Source organism: Cenococcum geophilum, assembly GCF_001692895.1.
Source record: "Cenococcum geophilum 1.58 unplaced genomic scaffold K441scaffold_45, whole genome shotgun sequence".
NCBI lineage: Eukaryota > Fungi > Ascomycota > Dothideomycetes > Gloniales > Gloniaceae > Cenococcum > Cenococcum geophilum.
The window spans coordinates 616,378-628,186 of NW_027137603.1; the positions used below are offsets into that span (position 1 = coordinate 616,378).

General features: G+C 36.9%; 2 protein-coding genes across 2 annotated transcripts; one reads left to right on the top strand and one right to left on the bottom strand.

The window, feature by feature from the left end:
• Positions 1-398: 398 nt before the first annotated feature.
• K441DRAFT_665681 (uncharacterized protein) lies at positions 399-2,330 on the top strand. Its single transcript, XM_067649535.1, has 4 exons — positions 399-853; positions 903-1,047; positions 1,096-1,226; positions 1,282-2,330. Exons 1-4 carry the CDS (start codon positions 526-528, stop codon positions 1,962-1,964), a joined length of 1,287 nt encoding a protein of 428 aa, XP_067500238.1. The 5' UTR covers positions 399-525; the 3' UTR covers positions 1,965-2,330.
• A 3,585-nt stretch (positions 2,331-5,915) lies between these two features.
• Positions 5,916-6,074, bottom strand: K441DRAFT_578074 (uncharacterized protein; the record flags this gene model as incomplete). The annotated part of the gene is made up of 1 exon (XM_067644278.1): positions 5,916-6,074. A coding segment is annotated over one exon (159 nt), but the record flags the coding sequence as incomplete, so codon positions are not given.
• Between the last annotated feature and the right edge of the window lie 5,735 nt (positions 6,075-11,809).

Sequence of the window (11,809 nt, forward strand, 5' to 3'; positions counted from 1 at the left end):
AGCAGGGGGGGCGTCTGAGCAATTCGTGTTACCCCCTTGTACACCCCTTCCTGCTAGCTCTACATACTAATTTAGGCGAAGCTCAAGCGAAATTGGATGGACACCGAACCTCCCGGACCCTGTATGAGGCACCAGAACTCAAAAATTCAGGCCAGGGACTTGGCCTTACGCCACAATACACCATCCTTCCACCAAACTCGTTCTAGCCGGGCCGAGGCCGCACTGGACTCTCGCGTTCTGTTTGCCATAGGCCTGGAAAGAGTCGCACATGCGGGGACTTATTATCCAAGCCCGTCAATTCTTGTCGAATTTCTGCCTTTCTATGCAGAAATACGCGATAGTCATACCACGATCGAAAGTGGATTGCAGTATTTGATATTTCCTGACCCGGTACAGATTTTTCGCAGTATTGCACGGCCAATACCAAGTCGGACTGAGGCTGGGCGAGTGCTGAAAGACTATGCCATTATCTGATGGCGCTTTTCCCCATTTCGTTAAGCATATCCACAACCATGCAACTACGGCATGATCCGTCCCGTGATCTATTTCAGCTCATCTAACCATGCTTCATTCGGGGTCCAGCTCGGTCACACACTGGGACGCGAAAAAGAGCCGCATGTTGGTGTTTATGAATACCGAGGGAGCCCTCTTCTGAGAACTTTCAGTCTTGTTGCTGCCGCTTTGCATTTGCTGCGTAGCAAAATGTTGACTGCGCTTCCAATTATCCTCGTGCAGCTGCTGGGCTCGGTTCTTGTAGCTGCAGAATCACTTCCCGAAATTACACCAGCTCCTGTGCTTGCCAGACAAGCGCTATCTTCGCGTTTGATCGGATACGCGAGTGAGGATGGTTCTTGTAAGTGATTGCTGCATGAAATTGGTGCCTCACATTGACCGGGGAAAAGACGTTCCCTACACGTGTGGAATCGGATACATCTGGACGACCTCTGGTACCTTTGGCAAATGCTGCTCCACGATCTTCACAAGCTGTAACTTCATAACGAGCTGTTCGGGTCGCTACGTTTGGAACTTGTCAGGGCTAACTTCCTGGTACGTCGGCTTGTGTAGTTCAAACTGAATGTATGCTGACACTCGCAGTACCGACGTCGGCTACTCTTGCAACACCGACTTTGTCTACAAGACCCAGGGAGATGCAACCCCCGTGCTGTGGTTGGGTTGCGCAAGCACCTCGCAGACGGCCTACTTTGTTACACCACCCTCTGTTAGCGGTAATTGATTTGCCCTTACCTCTGAAAGATCATAACTGACATTATTACCCTCCAGCACCCACGACAACCTCCAGTTCCACCACCCGATCCACACCAAGCTCCCCTACCTCCACTACAACGATTCCCTCAAGCAGCACCATCTCCACAATCACAGACACTCCCACCGCGCTTCCAATCACGCCCGAGGAACGTAAAAGCAAAAGCAAAGCCTGGATCGCGGGCCCCGTTATCGGCGGTATTGCTGCTATCGCTATAATCGCAGGTGTCATATTATTCCTGCTGAGAAGAAGCCGATCATCTCAACAAACTTCAGCTGCTGGCCCTTACCAACCACAGCCGAATCCCGAATGGTCAAACCAGCAATCGCAAGCCATGTCCCCGCCCGTGGCCCAAGCCCCCCAGAACTACGGTGCCTATGCCCCGAAACCGCCCATGTCTCCTCCGCCCCCGATGTCGCCCGCCCCGGCCTACAATGCTGGAGCTCAAGGATACTGGCAGCCGCAGCCGCAGCAGGGACAAGATGGAATGTACACGCAGCCGTACATGCATGCTCAGCCTGTCGGTGAGGCTATGGCCCCGGCGCCGAGGGACGGTGCGATGGAATTGGGAGGTCAGGGGTATAGTGGAGCGCCCTCGCCGGCTCCTGCGCCAATGCCGATTCATTCGCCTGTGCCTATACAGCAGCCGGTGCCGGCTGCGAGGGATGGGGTTGCGGAGTTGGGAGGGGCAGGGAGATAAGATATTTCGTAGAGAATCTGAATTGGAATCTAGGTTCTAAGGAGCAATGCTTTTAAGATTCGATTAACGTGGTCGTTGCTATTTCCTATGAGGCACGTCAACGTTTTGTTCATGGGTTTACAGCGTTACGTTACTTCCGTGGGGCCGCCATATGGATATTCTTTTCTGGCTCCGAGGCTTTCTCATAATTTTGACATGTGCGTATTACGATTATCATCTCTTGTCATTCCAAACCTGCTGTCTATCGAAGTGGCAGGGAAGAAATAAAAAATAGAGGAAAAGTTAACCTTTTATAGTTGAGGTTAAGCATAGGCCATAGCCAAGCAAGGCCAAATAAGGCACCTTACCTACAAAGAAAGGACAAGGACCGTGGTAGATCGACACCCCCTAATTAATATTCGCACACCCCCCTTAATTTGGCTTAGCTCCTACCACATCTAGTTAGAACTTACGTGTGTTTAGCTCGTATGCATCTACATCAGTGTAACTGTCGCGCGCCCATACCCAACACATCACCTCACATTTGCCTTACCTCTCCCCACCTTTACTATAGCTCTCAACCCACCCCCCTATAAGGTGTACGACTTTCCAGAGCTTACAATTAATAATATTAACGAGTTTGCAAAAGGGCAAGGCTATGCAGTTACAAAATTCCGATCTAAAACCGACAAGTAGATACTACTAACTACGCAAAAGATATGGCTTGGGCATGCTAAAAGTCGCGCCTATATTAATACCTCTAGAACGCGCTTTATAAGCTCCTGTATAACAGAGTATCCTTTTAAGGCTACATTGACACGTATACCAATTAGATGGAGCCTAGAAGTAAAGGATCTTAATTATAATTACGCAGTAGCCGTCTACCTAACTGCTCTATCGCAACACCGTTGGCGTACTTATAATATAAACAAGACAATTGCTAATATATTAGGCAGTAGTATTAGGGCTAATAAAATACTTATAAATTTACTAAAAGACGTTATAATTACTATTTAAGATATATATAACGAATGGAAGGAAATTAAGAAGAGAATCCTTAAAGGCCTTACCCCTACTTAAGCCTTAATTAAAGCACTAGGCGAGTATAGTGGCGATAATCCTAAATCAAAATACTACTTCGCCCACGAGGAAGACGATTATAATTACGTCAAATATTTATTCTTTGCTTATCCGGAATTAATTAAGTTCTTATATAAGAATCCTAACGTTCTATTACTTAATTACACTTATAAAATAAACAAGTTTAAGATACCCTTTCTATATATAATAGGGGTTAGTAATAATGGACATAACTTTAAGCTTACTTATTACTTCCTACCTAGTAAAATAGAAGCTAATTACAGCTTCATAATTTAACAGCTTTATCTTCTCTACTACCATTATAATTTAAAGCCTAAAGTTATAATTATAGATAAGGAATAGGCTCTTAAGAATATACTACGCATATACTTCTCTAGTGTCCCTTAGCTTCTTTACCTATCGTATATTAATAAGAACGTTTTTACGTACGCGTAGAGTAACTAAGTAATAGACGGAAGCTCCTCCGATAAGGAGAAGGGAAAGGTTTAAGAGTATTGCAATAACTTTATAAAACGCTAGGCAAGTTACTACTGCTAAAATACATTAGAGAAGTTTACTATAGCCTAGCACGAGCTTATAGAAGACTACCGCGACTAGAAAAAGCTTATTAACTACTTATAAGATAAGTAGTAGCTATATTATAGAGAGTTTATTACCTGCTATATAGATCTATTTATACATTTTAGAAATCGGTAAGTTAAAATATAGTATTAAGTAGAGTATTTGCGTAACGTCTTCCTAGTGTTTTATCGCGACTTAAAGGCGCCTACGCCAAATTAAAGCGCTTCCTTTAAGTCTCTACTAGTAATCTACTTAATATTATATTAAATATCGAGAACCTAATTAAGAATGATATAAATAAGCATACGGAGACTCTGGCGCGCCACTAAGATTGCCTATTATATAACGTTCGCAAACTAGAGTTCGATAATATCTTATATAAAGTAATACTCTAGGGCCTCCGTTATCTTAAAGACTAATTAACTCTAGTAAAGTTACCTAAATACTAGCTAATCTATAGCGGCGCATAGACTACAGTATATGGCCTTCCTTACTGCTATACTCTCTATAGGCAGCTGCACTAAAGCTCTACCTTAGTACTAAAAATATAGCTTACCAAAATCGATATACACTGGTGGTTTTATCGCCCTATACTAGATACCAGGGTGGTTTTGGATAATGCGAATAAGCGAGCATAAAATATCCTTTATCTAATAGAATATGCATAAATATCGCAATCGATAAGGATAAAAGTGCCCTGTGCGGAGCTTTTCTACCCTAACCAAGTAGAATAGGACTCGATTCTAGCAGAATTTAGCAGATACTGCAGATATTGCGGATATTACGGATATTGCGGATATTGCAGATATTATAGATATTGCGGATATCGCAGATATTGCAGATATTGTGGATATCGCAGATATTGCGGATACTGCGGATATTGCGGATATTATAGATAGGCGTAAGGTATTATAGGGTCCCTATCTACCTTCCCCCCCTAACTATATAATAGCTATATACTTAAAGAAAAATTACCTATTTCTCTTATAGTTCTTCTTTAATGCCAATTCTTTAAACACTTTATTTTTTTAAGAGTTTTAGGATCCATCTGCATTCTCTCCTATAATACCGTACGATGTCCTCCTAAAAAGACTCTTTCTGGCTTATTACTTATTGCTAGAATTAAGAGAATTTTGATTGCTATAAGCGAGAGCCGTGGCTAGCGTTTTCGTTGCTGTTCTTGAGACCACTACTAAAGTGCAGTTGTTGAAATCTTATATGGCGTCTCAGAGATAAAGTCCTTATACTTGTCCTAACTTTTTGGTTGAAATATTATACTATTAAGATCCTCGGCAATCTTATTAAACTCGTTAAGGTCTTAAGCTGGAGCTAGCTTTTCGTACAATGATATACTTCTAGGCGTAGAACTCCTATTCCGATATCTTTCCCAAAGCTCTTTAACGCTGTTAAGTGTAGGCTTATGCCACTCCTTTTTCCAAACCTGCTTAATATATCTTGTATAATGGGCTAGATAAAGAATAAGTATAGTGGCGTAAAGGGGCAAGTTATCTGTTTTATGGTAATACCTATTAAAGGTATTCCAAGCATTTTTAATGCGTTTAGAGAACTCCTTATTAGATATATACTCCTTCTATTATATATTAGCTAGGAAATAAAGAGGGGAGATAGACTAACCTGGGATTTATTAAGGTGCTTAATTATAACATCTATTGTAAAAAGTATATTCTTAAGCGTTGCTTTATGTCCCTGGTATTTTAGGGTTGCCTGGTAAAATATCTAAAGAAAGCTTTTTATTATATAAAGCGCCTCCCAGTCCTTTAGACTAAGATAGTCCTTTTTAAGCGTATTAAGGTTACGCTTAGTATACGTATTAAGGGTAGACTCTTTCTAAATTGCTACGCTGAGTATAAAATACTAGCTATTCCATCTTGTACGATTATTAAGCGGAATTCTTCTCCCTATAAGACTTTTAAACTCCCTTATACGACTAGCTGAGTTGTGGGTGTGTATAGTAATATTATAAAGCTTTCTAAGTGCGCCAAGCTTCTAAAATAAATTACTCTTCTCTTTCTCCTCTTTTAGATCTAGCTCTTTTCCTTCTTTATACAACTTAATATCATTAAGACTAATTAAGTTTTCGAAGAGGAAAGCCTATATGGTAAGGTTAAGAATATAACCCTAATAGCGGATCCGTTAGTAGACGGGATTCTATTTAATTCCTTCTTCCTAGAAAAGCTAGTTGCTTATTATATAACAGAGCTTATTATTTATAGTATGGTTATCGGATATAACGGCACCCAGCTTTCGCGTAATCCCGTAGTCCTTAAGCACTAGAAGAAGAGTATTCTATTACTCATCCCCGCTATAAAAGGCTACCGTATAAAGGCCAAGAAGAGCGTTTATAAGCTTTTCCTGGCTATTAATAAAATGGCCGCAAATTACGAGGAGAAGGTAATTATTTAGAGAGGTCCAGATATTAACGGAGAGATAAATACTTGTTAGTGTAGACTACAGCCTCTTTTATACGATATCCTTTTGCGATAGCTATAAGTTATAGATCTTTTTACTAACTGCTAAATAGGCTATAGTTATATAGCTGTCTACTTTAGGATTAATTAACTATAGAAGAATATGGAACTTTGGCCACTTAACTATCCAAAATAGTAAGTTTTATACGATAATTAATGTAATAAGGGCCTTATTAATAACTTCCTTATTTAGGACCGCTTGGAGTACTTCTAAATCTAGCTCTTCTATCTTGTTTTAAGATAACGCTTTAAGGTAAAAGTCTTTTAATTAATCCTGTATTGCTTCTTTTATATAACTAGTTTTAGGCTTAACTATAATGCTATGCTTTAACGCCAAGTAATTTTAGAAGTTGGAAGTTGACTATGTAGCGTATAACTCTATGTAGTGTTTACAATAGAATAAAAGATGGGCTTTTTTATTTCGTACGGGCTTATTACTGCCTAGTGGATGGGTATACTCCTATGTTAAAAGAGCTGAGCGACCTCTTGTATTTTTTGATTTAGAGGTATTAATAGAGTCGAGAGCTTCTGATTCCACTTCTAAAGCTATATTTTGTACGATAATAAAGAAGAAAAAGGCGACGAAAATTTATTTGGGGTATGCTAAGACTTATCGCGATAAGATTTATCCAAAACCACCCTGCTAGATACTCCTACCAGCCCACCTATTGATCCTTTACTTCTTATATAAGAGCCTCTAACTATTAAGCGTCGCCGCGGCTGCCTAGTGGGCTCTCGCATTAATATATTAGCTTATTGCGAGCTATCTACATTTAAGCTAAATACTAGATACACTACGCGGTCATAGGCGTAGGTATAGGCGTAGGCGTGGTTATACTTATAGAGGTAGCTTACAGACACTAAGCAGAGGTAGTAGTACTTAAATTAGCTTAAGCTAGGCCTTATAAGCTACTACGTAATCTAATTAATTAACTTAGGAGTAAGTATGTAGTAGTATAGGTAGTAAGTATAGTGATAAGTACGGTGGTGGAAGTTAAGATACTACTACAAGTATATTGCTAAGTATTAGCAGCAATATTTAATAAGCTTATAGAAGTTAGGAGGCCTTGCCCTTTTAACAGAACTATACTAAGGGGTCCTTTAGTATATTCCAACTTTGATTTAAACTCTACTACTTATATAATAATTAAAATTAAGACTTGATTAAGGTAGTATAGTTATAAAAGTTATATTTTAAAAGTTTTGATTTTTATAATATAGATGCTTATAAGCCAAATATATATAAGTTCTAACTAGATATAGCAAAAGCTAAGCTAAATTAAGGGGGGTATGCAAATATTAATTAGGGGGTATACGAATATTAATTAGGGGGTATCGATCTACTATTGTCCTTTATTTAACCATCCCATACTCCAATTTCAATTAAATTTGCACAAGTCATTAGTTCGCTTAATTTATAGAAAATAGTTAATTTTAGAATTAAAAAGTGTTACGGACGCCTTAAGTACGATGTTACGACTACTTAGGGAAGAGTTGGAAGAAGCTAGTTGGTTAATTTAGGCACGGTTTAGGATGGAACCAATAGAGCTATGTAACGAGGAATGGTAACCGAGGTTATATGGGGTGATCTGTATAATCTGTACAATCTATATAATCCATAATAGAGTAGATAGAGCACACGTACATTACATATAAGAAGGATTTNNTAGGAGTANNGTTGTGTATTTAANGNNCCNNAGTCCCTACCTAGATAGTTCCTTCCTTATAGTAATTCTTAGAATATAATTAGAGTTAATCTATTAAGCAACCACTCTACTAGTTATTATTACGTTGTTAACTTTAACTTGCTTACCTATATACCTAGCCTAATAATAAGCCTATCGTAGTTCCTGCTATAAGGTTCCGTTATATAATCACTACCTAATTATAGTTATAAGTGTAGAAAGTCGAACAACATACCACTAAAAGCAGCCACCACCATAATGCTATTAACGGCAGTAACTACTTTAAGGTCGGGTAATACCAGTATAGCAGATACTGACTTATAATAACCTATAATGGTTAGACAGTTATAAGAGGTAATTAACTAGTTAATAACAAATAATGCGGCGCTAGAAGAAAGGGTTAATGGGATAAGAGCAGCGAGGGTTAAGCTACTATCGATTAAAAGATTCTTAGGAGAGAGATTAAAGCTTAAAGGATTCCTTACGCAAATATACTTTAAAGTTACATAAGAAGGGGTAAAGCTACCTATACCTATAGATCGAATAGCCTATACGGGACTATTCCTATTAGGAAGAGCACTTAAGTGGTTTAAGCCTTACTTTATAAAAATATAGGCAAACGGAATAACGACCACTAATTAGGAGGTGCAATTTATATTTTTAAGCTAGAAAGGGTTTATAGAGCGACTTATACAAATGTTTAGAGACCTAGAGGCAGTAACCACGGCAGAAAGAAAACTCTAAGATATTACGTAATAAACCTTAGCAATTAAGTATATAATATAGTTCCAGACGTTAGTAATATAAGTAAAGTGGAATAATAAGGCGCTTATAGTATAGTATAAATAAGGACTTAAGGCTAAAGTCTAGGACGCGATTATTCTAATAAAAGATGCGGATACCTTAAGGGAACTAATAGATTAAGTAATTAAGATTAATAATTAGATCTACTAAAGGGAATAGGCTAAGAGAGGTTAGGATAGAGTTCTATAGTTATATAAGGCGCAGAATACGCAACGACTAAAGCTAAGTTAGAAATTATAGTATGGCGTAGAGCTAATAGACCTAAGTAGTACTAAAGAAGCCCATAAGAAATAAAGTAAGAAACTGTAGAAACCTAAAGGTTAAGGATCTAGTGATTATAGGACTAAGGAGTAGAGGCTAAACTAGGGATCTTAGTAGTAGAAGACGTTTAGGCGGACTCTATAGCAAAGTTAATAGTTTAAAAACGGAGCTTATATAAATTGCGGGAAACAAGGTTATTTTATAAGGGATTGTAAAGATGGTTAGAGTTACTATATAATAAAGGGAACTAGACTAGTAGTAGAGGATATATACGTATAGAGAGATAATAGTATACTACGAGGAACAAAAGAATGTTTAATTAAAAGTTTTGCATTTTATTATAATAACGTATACTAAATTTATAAAGACGCTAAGTATAGCGTAAGCTATTAGTTATAGGAGCTAAAATCTATAAAGTATAAAGGAACTAATAAACTAGTTTGCAGATCGGATATTAAAGACGATAAGTTTAATAAAGGCGAAATATTTAGTAATAATAAGGTAATAAAGGCGGTTTACTGGGAATATATAGACCTTAGAGATGTTATAATAGAGGTAGAGGATAATTCCACTATAGAATAGGGAATATTAGTAGGGATTAAGACCCCACTAGATATAATATCTATCGCTTTGCAAGACGCAAGAGAAGTAGGGTAGTAAACTACTTCGGCACTTAATAAAGGCAAAAAGCTAAAGGCTTAAGACTCTCACAGCGAGATAAGAGACGACTAAGATTTTTAAGATAAGATGAGGCAAACCTAAGGACCTATAATAAATAGTAATCGATAGAGTAGGGCAGTAGCTTAGTTTAAAGATATATAAATGAGCTCGGGACAGAGTTTCCTATAGGCATAAGACTCTTAAGACAAGATAAGTAAGATTTAAGACTCTTAAAACGAGATAAGAACACTAAATAAGCCTAGTTAAACTAAGGTAGGAGCGAAGCTTAAGTTAGAAGCAAGCTTAGAATTAAGAATTCTATAAAACTAAGACTTTAAAACATAAACAAGGACTATTAGTTAGATTAGAGAATCTATAGCATAAATAGTAACTAGACTAGGAGACAGATATATAGACCTAGAAGACTTACTAGGGGAATATAGTATTCGGCCTAAAGATCAAAAAGTTAATACTAAGATTAAAAAGCAGAAAGACTTTAAGGATTCACTTATAAAACGCAAAAAGAAAGAAACTATAAAGGAATTTAGAGCAAGAATTACCTTATAGCAAGAATAGAAACTAGATAAAAAATCTAGCACATTAGGACGTATAAGGGACAGAGTACCTATATAAAGAATTACTAATAAGCCTAGAATAGGCATACTAAGAGCTAAGTAGCTTACTAAATTAGAATAAGAAGAGGATCTAGGGATTCTAACTAGGTTTAAAGAACAACATATAAAGGGCTGTTACGACGTAGTAATAAGAAGATACTTCCTTACGGACGAGCCGTATACACTTTAGTAGCTGTACTAAAAGTGGTATAGGTAGAGGCACAATAATAAGTGGGAAGATTTCTATATGTGGTTAGACGAAAAAGTTATCTAAGACTATCTAATTACGGAAAAAGCGATAAGTTACATTAAGGGAGCCTTAATTATAACGTTAAAAGATCTAAAAGAGCATTTAGAGGACTAGAGAAGTAAGAGACGTATCTTAGTACCTATAAATAAAGTCGCAACGTTTAGATTAACATAATAGAGGTTTAAACTTAAGGATAAAGACGAGCTAAGAGTTAACCCAAAGTACTAGGCATACTATACGTTATTATAGATTGTATGCGTAGATAATACGTATAATATATATAGAGCACCCAAAAACAAGTATTAAAAATATCCTATAAGAATGTATTAGATAACTAAGGAATAGAAATACCGGAACGCTAAGTATATATAAAAATAGCATCTAATAGAAGTTTAGGAGTTAGGTAACTTAATACTTTAGCTAAAAAGATTCCTTACGGAAGAATGCCTAGACGGATAATAGTAGTGGGAATACCCAGAGAATACGTATCTATAGTATATTAAAGATAAAAAGCGAACTAAGTATTGGCTAAAGGTGGACTAAGTATAAATAGGATTAAGTAGCTAATAGTTAGGAAAAGTAGAGGCCCATAAAACTAGAGGGAGCTAGTAGTAGAGCCTTAGACCCTTAAAGGAATTTAAGGATAATACCTAAATTTATAAGTTAAATAGTAAGATTAGCAGTTCGAAGTATTAATAGATAGTAGAGTAATAAGGAACCATATCTTACTAGTAGTAGTTAAAAGAATAGGATTACCACACAGGAAAAAGGAATATTCTTACCTATTAATGATAATTTTAGGAGATCTAATAGCCTACGGAGGAGGTATTATTAATCTTGAAATAGGACCTATTTAGTTAATTATTAAAGGAAGATAAATTAAGATATCTTTTAACATATTACTATTAGGGAATAATAAGGCAGTATTAGAAATGCCTTAGTTATAAGAATATAACCTAAAGATCGATTGGGTTATAGGTTAGGTTAATATTAAAGATACTTAACGCCGCAAGATATAATAATAAGCTAAGTTAGTATAGTACTAAGTCGGAGTAATATATAAAGAGACTAAATAAGGCTTAAGTTATATACCGAAGAGATACTATAAGTATGGCAAGAAACTATAGTCACTAGAAAATAAGAAGCTATTAGAGTATATAGCATAGGATTATAAGATAGAATTAGAACTAGAAATAAGTCTAAGGTTCTTTCCAATCTATAAGCTTACTAAAGAAGAAGGTAGAGCATTAAAAGAGTTTGTCTAAGAAAACCTATAAAAGGGATATATTAGACCATCGCAGTTATTAGCGGGTTATCTAGTACTATTTATACTAAAAAAGAATAGTAAACTAAGGCTGTATATTAACTATAGATAGTTAAATAGCATTACTAGAAAGGATAGGTATCCTTTACCCTTAATTAACGAAATTTAAGACAGGAT